The sequence below is a fragment of the Mustelus asterias genome, chromosome 22 (genome assembly GCF_964213995.1).
Source record: "Mustelus asterias chromosome 22, sMusAst1.hap1.1, whole genome shotgun sequence".
Classification (NCBI taxonomy): Eukaryota; Metazoa; Chordata; class Chondrichthyes; order Carcharhiniformes; family Triakidae; genus Mustelus; species Mustelus asterias.
The window spans coordinates 65,478,448-65,491,841 of NC_135822.1; the positions used below are offsets into that span (position 1 = coordinate 65,478,448).

Below are 13,394 nucleotides of genomic sequence, written 5' to 3' on the forward strand. Positions count from 1 at the left end.
ATGAAAAACCAAGTGCTGATGTGTCTTAGGCTGTGGGGACTTGCAGAGGAAGACTCCAAGCCTCACCTTTATACTTCTAGAGCATTCAGCTGTGACAAAATTGCTAAGAGGCTATGAGACTTGAAAGGAGGCCACAAAGAGAACTTTTTATTGATTTTTAATTTGATTTATTATTGCCACATGTATTAGTATACAGTGAAAAGTATTGTTTCTTGTGTGCTATACAGACAAAGCATATTGTTCATAGAGAAGGAAAGGAGAGGGTGCAGAATGTAGTGTTACAGTCATAGCTGAGGTATCGAGAAAGATCAACTTAACACAAGGTAGGTCCATTCAAAAGTCTGATGGCAGCAGGAAAGATGCTGTTCTTGAGTCAGTTGGTACATGACCTCAGACTTTTGTATCTTTTCCGACGGAAGAAGGTGGAAGAGAGAATGTCCGGGGTGCGTGGGGTCCTTGATTATGCTGGCTGCTTTTCCGAGGCAGCGGGAAATGTAGACAGAGAAAATTGAAGATACGAAGTTTGAGATATAAATTTCTCCTTCAACGCGAGCCTGAATATTAGAACAAAGGTGCATAAGATAACAGGGAGGGAAAGTGCGTGGATTTCAATGACATTCATCACCTAGATCTTTCTTGAAAATTAAATTACTGAACAATCATTTAGTACACTGGAAATTGGATTTTGTGGGGTGAGGAATGCACCTGCAGTATTGCAATACACTAAGACTAAATGAGAAGGCAGTGGCACAGTGGTGATGCAGAGACCCAGGGTAACGTTCTGGTACCCAGGTTCGAATTCTACCATGCATTCAACAAACATCTGTAATGAAGAAGAATGGTGACCATGAAACCTTTGTTGGTTGTCATAAAAACCCATCTGGTTCACTTTAGGGGAGGAAATCTGTTTTCCTTATCCAGTTTGGCCTATATGTGACTGCAGATCCACAGCAGTGTGGTTGATGTTTGAATGCCTTGGGGATGGGTAATAATTGCTAGCCCAGCCAGTGACACCCACATGAATGAGTAAAGCCCAATAATTATTTGTTAGATGCCTCCACGGTGTCCCCAACTGTCAGTGTTCTTTAACTGAAATGTATTTTGTCACAGGTCTCTGGAAAAATGGATGAAAATCAATTTGTAGCAGTGACCAGCACCAATGCTGCCAAGATTTTCAATTTGTACCCAAGGAAGGGACGCATTGCAGTAGGTTCGGATGCCGACCTTGTGATCTGGGACCCTGATTTTGTCAAGACCATCACTGCAAAAAACCATAGCCTGGTAATTTGACCACTTTCTGTGTTATTTAATACACCAGTCAGTCACTGCAATCAAATGTTTTTGCAGAAGCAAATAAATCACTGTCCAAAGTTGTTACTTTCACCAAGGGACAAAAGACTCTATTGATACCTTGGGCTGTAATAGTAAATATTTACCAGAAATTTCCTTGGAGCATTCTCCTCCTCTGCCACCATAACTTTTGCAGTTGGGAAGACACCTCCGTTTATGCAGAACTTATTGTTTTATAATTTCTGCTGAAGGAGTAGAGTGTGAGAAGCTCTCAGGAAATTCCCAGCAACTCAAGTGTTGGTTACACAAGTTGGGCAGTGTATCTGGTAGCTGACCTTCTGAAAAGAAGTTCAAACGGTGACCAGGGAACTGAAGCAAAGAAAGTTTGATGCTTTTTGAGATTGTTGTGGGAAAATCACCACTCGGAGTCAGATCTAAAGATTCAGCACGCAGTTTATTGAACAAAGCTTTGGGAGAAGCGCTGGGCACTCCGCAGTGCACGCAGTCACCTTCTCAACTTTAAAATGGCAGTTAAGCATCTTTTATACATTTTCAAATAATGGACAAGTACGGACATTAGCCGTTAGCACATCATTATACATAGAGTAGACAAGTACGGACATTGGCAGTCAGCACATCGTTATACATAGAGTAGATACATTAATGCATTTATGCCCCCCATCAACGACTGATCTCATTACCAAAACTCATTGTTTTGGTTCTGCTTTATCTCAAACTAAGGTGCCTCAAGGTCTGATCTATTTCCTGCAGTAATTTAGACACTAACAGGTTTTAACTCGCTGTGCAATGTCTGTGCCCAAGTCAGCACATCTTAATGTCTTTTCCCAGAGTCCATTTTGTGCCTGGTAACCATCTGGTATCCTTTAATCTTGAGTTTACTCCAACAAGATTGTCTGATGCAGTTAGTTGTGTGTCCAGTGAATTATGCTGGAACCTCTATCGTTTCTATTTAACATAGAATTCTAAATGATATAGCACAGGAGGAGGCCATTCAGCCCAACAGACCTGTGCCAACTCTTCGGTAGAGCTATCCAGTTAGTCTTAGCTGTTTCTTCATCGCTTCCAAAGTTATGGATGAACCTCCTTCCACCACTCTTTGAGCGGTGCATTCTATGAAATATAAAGCATTTGGAGAAATAAAAGAGAGCTGATGAAGATAGCAACTGAGCAGTGATCACAAGTGTGAGGAATGCAAAACAGAGCGAGGTTGGTAGAGTGAACAGGTAGATGGCAGATTCAGTTCATGCTTGGAACTATCCCCGGTCTGTTCTGAATTAGCTGATCTGAGTGGACTTCAACACACCTGGAATGTAGAGGGTAAAACAATTCACAGGATTCTTGCTCTGAACCACTGTACTGAGACTTCTGATGGAAAGTGTCCATGGATGGCTTAGAGTCATAGAGGTTTACAGCATGGAAACGGGCCCTTCGGCCCAACTTGTCCATGCTGCCTTTTTAAAAAAACAATTAAGCTAGTCCCAATTGCAAGCGTTTGGCCCATATCCCTCTATACCCATCTTACCCAGGTAACTGTCTAAATGCTTTTTAAAGGACAAAATTGTACCTGCCTCTACTACTACCTTTGGCAGCTTGTTCCAGACACTCGCCACCCTCTGTGTGAAAAAATTGCCCCTCTGGACACTTTTGTATCTCTCCCCTCTCATCTTAAACCTATGCTCTCTAGTTTTAGACTCCCCTACCTTTGGGAAAATATATTGACGATCTAGCTGATCTATGCTCCTCATTATTTTATAGACCTCTATAAGTTCACCCCTCAGTCTTCTACGCTTCAGAGAAAAAAGTCCCAGTCTATCCAGCCTCTCCTTATAACTCAAACCATCAAGTCCCGGTAGCATCCTAATAAATCTTTTCTGTACTCTTTCTAGTTTAATAATATCCTTTCTATCATAGGGTTACCAGATCTGTACACAGCATTCCAAGTGTGGCCTTACCAATGTCTTGTACAACTTCAACAAGACGTCCCAACTCCTGTATTCAATGTTCTGACCAATGAAACGAAGCATACTGAATGCCTTCTTCACCATTCTGTCCACCTGTGACTCCACTTTCAAGGAGCTATGAACATGTATCCCTAGATCTCTTTGTTCTGTAACTCTCCCCAACGCCCTACCATTAACTGAGTAAGTCCTGCCCTGGTTCAATCTACCAAAATGCATCTCCTCGCATTTATCTAAATGAAACTCCATCTGCCATTCGTCAGCCCACTGGCCCAATTGATCAAGATCCTCTTGTCAGAACCCACCAGACTGTGCAAAGGGGTTAAAGAAGGGAGTCTCCAGGAATCCTGGAATCCATTAGGACTGTCATGACCAGCGAGAGAGAAGGTTAATTGACAGGTGCTTTGTCAATGGTAACAGCGTCTGGGTACTTCAGATGGAATATGGTTACTGGTGAATGCGACTCAAGCACCAAAATGACTAAAAGCAAAATACTGCAGATGGTGGAATCTGGAACAAAAACAGAAAATGCTGGAAAATCTCAGCGGGTCTGACAGTATCTGTGGTGACAGAATAGAGCCAATGTTTCGAGTCGGGATGATTCAGCTCAGCTCTGACGAAGGGTCACCCAGAATCAAAACGTTGGCTCTATTCTCTCCCCACAGATGCTGTCAGACCCGCTGAGATTTTCCAGCATTTTCTGTTTTTTTGCTGAAATGAGTGAGAAAGTGAGGCCCAGTTAGAAAAACGGAGAGATTTACATGGCACCAAATGTAGCAGGAAATAATGGGAGTGCTTGTATCTGCATGAGGTGTATCCTGGCTGTATCGAGTATTTAAAGACATTTACCCTTTTTTTTGAAATGGCCTCCGGCCTTTAGCTTGAAATAAGTTGGTTTTTGCTGGTTTCTATCAACAAATGTCGTAAAATGTGAAATTCTGCCCACCAATTAGCTTCATGGGGATTACTTTCTCCTTCACAAGTTATCAGGTTCAACAGGGATTGCGAAGCAGCCTCATGCCAGAACTCTTGTCTAGTGGATCTCTGTTGCACACCTGAGTCCATAAGACATAGGAGCAGAATTAGGCCACTCGGCCCATCGAGTCTGCTCCGCCATTCAATCATGGCTGATATTTTTCTCATCCCCATTCTCCTGCCTTTTCCCCATAACCCCTGATCCTCTTATTAATCGAGAACCTATCTATCTCTGTCTTAAAGACACTCAATGACCCGGCCTCCACAGCCTTCTGCGGCAAAGAGTTCCACAGATTCACCACCCTCTGGCTGAAGAAATTCCTCCTCATCCCTGTGCCCTCTAGTTTTAGACTCCCCTACCTTTGGGAAAAGATATTGACTATCTAGCTGATCTGTGCCCGTCATTATTTTATAGACCTCCATAACATCACCCCTCAGCCTCCTATGCTACGGAGAAAGAAGTCCCAGTCTATCCAGCCTCTCCTTATAACTCAAACCATCAAGTCCTGGTAGCATCCTGGAGCTATGAACCTGTACCCCTAGATCTTTTTGTTCTGTAATCCTCCCCAACGCCCTACCAGTAACTGTAAGTCCTGCCCTGGTTCAATCTACCAAAATCACCGCGCATTTATCTAAATTAAACTCCATCTGCCATTCGTCAGCCCATTGGCCCAATTGATCAAGATCCCGTTGCTATCGAAGATAACTTTCTTCACTGTCCACTGTGCCACCAATCTTGGTGTCATCTGCAAACTTACTAACCATGTCCCCTATATTCTCATCCAAATCATTCATATAAGTGACAAATAACAGTGGACCCAGCACTGATCCCTGAGGCACACCACTGGTCACAGGCCTCCAGTTTGTAAAACAACTCTCCATTTAGATACCTCACCCTGGATCCCGTGAGATTTAACCTTGTGCAACAACATACCATGCAGTACCTTGTCAAAGGCCTTGCTAAATCCATGTAGACAACATCAACTGCACTGCCCTCATCTACCTCCTTGGTTACCCCTTCAAAAACTCAATCAAATTTGTGAGATATGATTTTCTACTCACAAGCCATGCTGACTGTCCCTAATCAGTCCTTGCGTCTCTAAATGCCTGTAGATCCTGTCTCTCAAAATACCTTCCAACAACTTACAGGCTCACTGGCCTGTGTAGTTCCCAGCCCTTTTTAAACAAAGGCACAACATTTGCCACTTTCCGATCTTCAGGCACCTCACCCATGACTATCGATGATTCAAATTGTTGAGGGAGGACTGGATCGTGTTCGGTAGTAATGCCTTTCACAGTCAAATAGGTTGCCAGTGCTTCCTCATCCGTTTGGACAGTGAGAATGAGCATTTTGATATGTTTCCAGATAGATGTTGGTGCTCATGCATCTGAGCTCCATCAAGAATCAGGAGGGGAGGAGAGAAATATGATCAGCGAGTCAACCATGTGTTTTGCAGCACTTCTGTAATTTTCTTGCAGGTGCGTGCATATAATCCTGCCGCTCTCACGTTTTTGTTCCCCCTCTTATTGCAATTAGGCAGTGGAATACAATATTTTTGAAGGAATGGAGTGTCGTGGGGCACCCTTGGTTGTCATCAGCCAAGGCAAAATTGTCTTTGAGGATGGCACGGTTCATGCTACTGAGGGCTCTGGACGCTTTATCCCCAAGAAACCATTCCCTGACTATGTGTACAAGAGAGTCAAAGCAAGGAGCAAGGTAATTACTTTTATACGTTGTCCCAAATCAGGATTAAAAGTGTTGACTTTGCCTTGATATTCTGTTGGCGACATGTCCTGTTCAAATTCAGCCTATGCCTCTGACTCAGCAAAGCTTGGCCCCACACATCAGCTGCTTCAGTGTAATTGAAAACTGCTCACAGTTGACCCTTGGGACAGCTTCTGTGTTCAACCATTAAGTTGTCAATCCCGTGAGCATTTTTTGTTACTTTCATTGATTCTGCCCTGTGAAGATTGTGTTTTTTTTGTTGCGCTGTTTTGTTCCACATTGGGACTTGAGCTGATAATTGAGGCTGACACTGTAGCACAGTGTGGCACAGATCTTTAGATGTGACTTTACAGTGAGGCATGTTTCACTGGATCAGTGAAGATCTTGCAGCACCATTTTAAGAAGAAGTCTTTCCTCAAGTCATGCTGTCAAAAGTAGATTAACTGGTCATTCATTCTCGAGCTGATTGTGGGATCCTGCTGTGTGCAAAGTGAGGATATGTTAAGGTAATAACAATCACGCTTCAGGATGTACATTGATCCCATCTTGAAGAATACCATGAGGTTCTATGTAATAAAAGTCTTATTTCCCAGCCACCCCCCTCCCCCCATCACCACCCCTTGATTCTGGCAGTCCTGGGCACATGCAAATGTGCCAAATTAGTTTCACTGACCACTGCCAATCTCACTTTGACCTGGAAATGATGATTCGTCTGTTATGCAGTATGTCAGCCAAGATATGTGCTTAACTCCTGATGCAGAAGCAAAGCACAGGAAGAAGCTCCCAAAAACGCAGCTTTGCAGGAACAGTAGCAAAGGTGCACCTCTCTTTAGAATACAACAATGCGCTGCTATTGAATGTTGGTATCGCCAACCCTTGCTCTTCTGCCACATAGTCCCATGAATGAAACATGTTTAACCTCCATGTTTGCAATAGTCGTCGGGAATGTTGGAGGCGAAATGATGTTTCCAGCAAGGGAGAAATGTAATTGTATGTTGATGCTTCATGAGGATGAACATCCTCCTCTCCCCACCGCACACTGCCTCCCAAGCCCCCCCAACATAGCTTCAGCCTATAGCATAAATGTTCCGCAAGTTTTTGCTTCCATGAGCTGTTCTATGCATTGAGCACGCTCTTAAGAAAACAAATTTCTTGACACTGCTGATCTCTGATTTGAACCCATATCCTTTGTGCTACCTCCACAATTTTATTGTTGGTACATGCAAAAAGAGGAGGTCTTGAGCAAGAATCATTAAGATTTTATTGATTTCACATCAATTGAATTGGACTCAATCAATTCCATCAGTATTGGTACATTGAAATGTTGCACTGCTGCATGTTGCACGTGAACTGCAACAAATATTGCTTTTGTCAGCATCTCAACCACACATAGTTTGTAACACCATCACTTTTTGCCTCCCAGTTAACAGAACTGCGAGGAGTCCCCCGTGGGCTCTACGATGGTCCTGTCTGTGAGGTTTCAGTGACGCCCAAATCAGTCACACCTGCTTCCTCTGCCAGGACTTCACCTGCCAAGCAACAAGCACCACCAGTGCGAAACCTGCACCAGTCAGGATTCAGTTTGTCTGGTAAATGTGTGTTTCCTGTTTTATTACCTCTCAACATATTGATGTGGCAGTATAATACTTTGTATTTAGTATTTGTTTTAGCTCCTTACCTTGACATTGTACTGAAGTAGCAGATCCGTCAAATATGAGGAACCAAGTTAATTTATGATTGCATTCTTTCAAGTCTTTGTGACCTCGATGCAGTGATGGGTGGATTTCTCCAGCCTGTCTCAGATGGACTCGCATTGAAAGTGGACAGGGCTCTTTTAGTGAAATGTGTTTTACCGAGTTCACTTAGTTAATAAGTATGGTGTGGCGATGCACTCGCTGCTGGGTTATTTGCAGCAGTCTCTGCCAGAACATGTGGGGGGGGTCAGCTAATGGCAGGATGTAAACTGCCCCCAGGCAGTTTAAGACCAGGAGGGAGAAGGGTACAGAGCAGAGAGTGCCCAACTGTTTCAGGAGACAGAGAGGAGCAACAACAAAAGCAGCAAAAAGAAATGATGCAGGTCATAAATTTCTCAATTCACTTGCAGTATTAGAAGTAAGCTGACCGCTGTTTTGGGCTTCGCTCTTGCAGTTCATGCAGTGTGCCAAGATCAGCCATGCTTTGTTGGAAATTCAAAGAACAAAGAAAAGTACACAAACAGGCCTTTTGGCACTCCAAGCCTGTGCCGATCATGATGCCCTAACTAACCTAAAAAAAAACCTGCCCTTAAACGGTCCATATCCCTCTATTCCCTCCTTATTCATGGACCCATCCAGATGCCTCTTAAATATTGCTAATGTGTCTGCTTCCACCACCTCCTCTGGCAGCGCGTTCGAGGCACCCAGCACTCCCCTACAAAATTCCCCCAACATCTCCCTTAAACTTTCCCCCTCTCACTTTCAACCTGTGCCCCCTTGTAATTGACACTTCCACCCTGGGAAAAAAACCTCTGATTATCCACCCTGTCTATGCCTCTCATAATTTTGTAGACCTCTATCAGGTCCGCTCTCGGCCTTCGTCTTTCCAGCGAAAAGAATCCTAGTTTATTCAACCTTTCTGCATAGCCAACACCCTCGAGTGCAGGCAACATCCTGGTGAACCTTCTTTACATTCTCTCCAAAGCTTCCATGTCCTTCTGGTAGTGTGGTGACCAGAACTGCATGCAATACTCCAAATGTGGCCTAAACAAGGATTTATATAGCTGCAACATGATTTCCCAACTCTTGTACTCAATGCCCTGGCTGATGAAGGCAAGCATGGCATATGCTTTCTTAATCACCTTGGCCACCTGTGTTGCCACTTTTAGGCAACTGTGGACCTGCACGCCCAGATCCCTCTGTAAATTAATGTTGCTAAGGGTTCTGCCATTTATAATATAATTCACTATCTGCAACTCCACTAATCTTCGTGTCACCCGCAAACTTATCAGACCACCCATATTTTCCTCCACGTCATTTATATATACTACAAACAACAGAGGTCCCAGCACTGATCCCTGCAGAACACCACTAGCTATAGATCTCCGTCCTGGAAAAACACCCTTCCACTGAATCCCATGTGATTTTAGTTTTTGTAACAGTCTGCCATGTGGGACTTTGTCAAACACCTTACCAAAGTTCATCTAAACTACATCCACAGCCTTTCCTCATCAATTCTCTTTGGCACCTCTTCAAAAAAACTCAATCAAGTTGGTGTCACATATCCTGAATGAGAGTGGAAAACTGCTCCTTGACTTTTAACCAAAAGCTTTTCCACAGAATGTTGTGCAGTTAGCTATTCAAAAGAAAATGTTGGGATGGTTCAGGCAGTGAATGGGTGGATTGGGGGGTGTGGGTGGGGTGGAAACCAGAGGGGTGAATCAATTATCTTGTTGCATGTATCTCTCTCTGCATTCTAATTCTTCCCCCTTTTCAACAGGTGCACAGGTAGATGACAATCTACCTCGCCGTACTGGCCAGCGCATCGTGATGCCTCCTGGTGGTCATGCGAATATCACAACGCTTGGATGAACCTCCATTGTGTAGTGGTGTTGGCGGAGCCATCATCTTTTTTCACCTTTTTTTTTAAGAGCCTGTGATGGTTACTGTGGACAAACAATCCTGGATTTGTGTAACCCATTCCCAGTATTATATTTATCACCAACAATTAAATCCAGAGAGAAACACCTTCTTGTTCTTAAACCCACGCCTGATGCAATATGACACACACAGTATTTAAGAGATGAAGGAATTTCTACATCCATCTGATTGAGGGAGATAGGAGTGACTTCCCTGGAGCTGTACATCCTCATACAATACAGTTGTCATTCATGTTTCCTCTAAGCTGTGCGGCAGAACGAACCAAAACGTTCCCACGCAGATTGAGGAATGTGTCAGTTCCTTGAATTTTACAGCCATGCAAAATGATTTGAGAGGGTCACAAACCTGACTAAATCAGCCACCCTTCACAAAAGAAATTGCAAGGTTCATTTGTCATTAGTATGGCAGCAGTATTAACCCAGTTGAACTCTCAGTTAATGGATGGTCAGTAAATCAGTGCCAGAATGCAATTTGTTTTCAGTTTATACTCTACAGGGCTGAAAAGCAGTCTGCAAATATTGTTTAAATTGTGTTAAACATGGTTTGAATTTCAAGTTGTTAAATACTTGTCATTAAAAGTATGCACTTATGATAATTTACAACAGTTTCCTGAAGATGCAGCAGGTGATAATTTTGGGTATTTGGTTCTGCAGGGAAGGTTTGTTATTTGTGGAAAAACTGACAGCTGGAAATGTGAAGTGAAATAGTGTAAATACAACATCTAAAAAATGAAAACGTAGGTTGATGATATTAGCTAGTCTTTTCAGTTTTCGCCCATGAGGAGCATATTGTAAATTTCCAGCATCCTTTGGTTTTAGCTGTAGAATGCTATTTGCTTCCCAATTCTGAGTTCCACACAGCATTGTTAAATGTAATTTGTACTGAGATAAATTCTAAGAACAGAAGAATAGGTTTTTAATGGTAAGGCTGTCTGACTAACAAGCTTGCTCCTTTCTTGGTCTATTCATGGGCTATCGTCCTTCCACCACTCGGAAATCTCTCCCCAGCTGCCCTGTGGGATGGTCCACTTTCCCATGAGGCAGTATGTCGTGAGGCTTTGCCCACATCATCTCAACAGGATTCACTGTTGTCCTCTATGGGTGCTTAAAGTGCATTTTTCTTAATTTTTCAAACTGGGAACACAAAATGGGCTCGCTGTACGTTCATTGACAGCTTCCTTGTGTTTGTCACTAGATGAGCTAATTCATATTTGGGGGAGTTTCGAAGATTAATTGACTGCAGTGACTTGATGCTCTAAAACTCATTGTAGTTTTGAAATGTCGTATCGATGGCTTTTCCCCCTCTAATTCTGTATTGTATTCTTATTAAAGAAATCTACTTTGTGTTTTCATGACATTCCTGATGATAGGGTTCTGCTCTTGTACTTTTCTTCCTCCTTCCATTGTGTTCAATAAAGGTCTTGTGATTTATCCCATTAGGGAAGGTTGATAAAATATCGTGCTTTACTGACATGAACTGTTCAGAAAACACATTGCTGTTTAATCGTGTCAGAGTGAATGGAATTTGAAAGCTTGCGTCTGCGTGTCTATGTGTGAGTTTGTGTGTCTCATTGCATTGTGAAGTGCAGCCATTGGCTGCATCATTCTGGGACAACCAGAGGTAGGAGTTTCTCAGTATATTGGTGCTGGTGGTTTGGTGCTGCAAAGTAAGGTGATGCCTGGCTCGCCTGTTCTCTCTCCTACTACTCTTATTCCTGCAAAATAAAAGGGTGCAGGGGAATTTGACATGGAAAATCCATTGTTTCCTCTGCAAAGGTTTGGATTGGAAGGAATTAGATTCCCTCAGAGGTACATTTTAAATACATGTTAAAATAAGTAGCAAAGTGAAATGAGCAAGAAGCTAACATCAAATTTTTCATGATGCTGATTACATTTACTGCAGAAATCCTGCAAATATGTCAGATTTGGAATCATTTTCATTGGATGTTTTGTGGACTTCTGTCCCCACTTAGTGTTGAATTACATCAAAGCAGATTTGAATGTAAAAATTCTCCCTATATTTGTAATTCACAGAGTTGTATGAGTAATCATTGTTGAACTGATTGCAATCTCCCACTCTCTATGAATTAGTTTATGCAAAAACTCTGGATAGTTCTGATGACAGATGACTGCAGCAGGCTGAGAGTGCAGATGCAAAGTAAGGCCCGTTGCTTAGCTCATTCAGTTAACCAGCTGGGCTGTCTTTCTCATTGTTTTGGTGCCATTTCTTCAAGAATGTCTGCTAGAGCAGCAGGTGGCATTGGCAACCAAACAAGGCACCACGGCATGACACGGGAGAAGATCATGGCACTTGAGGAATCTGTCTGATGTACAAGATCTGCTGGGTGAAATAGAGAGCAGGAGCAATAGGTTGTTAGGTGCCTGTGGCAGGAAACATGACACAAATGACATATACAACATGGTGAGGGTTGGCATGCACGGTGTCCCAACTGTGCTGACCTACATTGGCTCCTGGTCCAGCAACCCCATGATTGTAAGATTCCAGACCTTGTTTTCAAATCCTGCCCACCATGACCTTCTAATCCTGGTGACCTGCTCCTTCAGTTCACAAACACATCACGATCTCTGCACTCATCCAGTTGCGCATCTCCAATTTACTCCACTCTTTGTGGCCGTGCCTTCAACTGCCTGGGCCCCAAATTTGGAATCCCCTCTAAACCTATCTGACCTCTTAAACAAAGTCCTTAAAATTTAATTCTTGGACCAAGCTAATGGTCATCTGTCCCAATATCTTATGATATGGCTCTGTGTCAAATGTTGATATCACACCTGTGAAGGTCCCGGGACCTTTTAATGCGTTTAAACTGCTATACAAAGAAAAATTGTTTTTTTCATCTAATATCAACAGCTGCATCCTTTTCAGTGGAGTGAGGGCAGTCTGAGAAGGAACTTAAAATGCTGTTTACTGTCCCTATTGCAGGAGGAAGGAGGCCAATTGTACCTATACTGCTTCACCAGCAGAGATCAGCTAACGCAGCACATGGTCAATGATTTTCTTCACCCATATGACTTTGAATGGAGGCCCATGCAGTAAATTGCACCATTTTTATGCCAATATGGAAAAACTCACAGATCATAGAATTCCAACAGTGCAGAAAAAGGCTATTCAGCCCATCGAGTCTGCACCGGCTCACCAAAAGAGCATCCCACCCAGACCCTCCCATCCACTCTTCTCTCCATAGGCCAGTGCATTTACTATGGCTAATCCACCTAACCCACAAATCTCCAGACACTTCAGGGGCAATTTAGCATAGCCAATCTACCGTGCTCTGGTGATGTGCTTCCACCAGAATTTCCTAGCTCCACAAATGTGTGGATTTTACACCTCCCACTGATGAAAGTGGGAGGTGTAAAAAGGCATGTGCTTGGAAATTAAACTGGAAGCTTCTAAAACTGAATTCTGGTTACAGATGGTAGCAGCAGACTGGAAGAACAGGAGGGAATTAAAGGTTCCATTGCATGACTCACTCACTTGAGCAGCTGGGCTGCCTTTGTCATGGTTTTGATGCCACCTTTTCAAGAACATCCACCAGAGGAGCAGATGGCATGAGCCAAGCAAGGCACCAAGGTATGACGCAGAGCTGGAGAAGATACAAGAACTTAGACTCTTGTTTGATTTCCTGGATCTACTGGGTGAAATGGAGAGCAGAAAACGTAGGTTGTTGGAAGCCAATGGCAGGAAATTTGCCTAAAATGACACTTGTTTTAAGGAATGAATTGGTGAACTCCAAAAGTTCTTTATTCCTTTTTGGCGCAAGAGTAGTAAGGG

At 43.1% G+C, this 13,394-nt stretch overlaps 1 protein-coding gene across 1 annotated transcript in view; it reads left to right on the forward strand.

The window, feature by feature from the left end:
- The window catches only part of LOC144509785 (dihydropyrimidinase-related protein 2), a 41,598-nt gene extending 30,543 nt beyond the window's left edge, over positions 1-11,055 (forward strand). Inside the window, exons 11-14 of the mRNA XM_078238571.1 lie at positions 1,111-1,281; positions 5,782-5,961; positions 7,394-7,565; positions 9,445-11,055. Coding sequence (XP_078094697.1) covers positions 1,111-1,281; positions 5,782-5,961; positions 7,394-7,565; positions 9,445-9,536 — 615 coding nt within the window. The 3' untranslated portion in view covers positions 9,537-11,055. The remainder of the gene's footprint in view (positions 1-1,110; positions 1,282-5,781; positions 5,962-7,393; positions 7,566-9,444) is intronic.
- Positions 11,056-13,394: the final 2,339 nt, after the last annotated feature.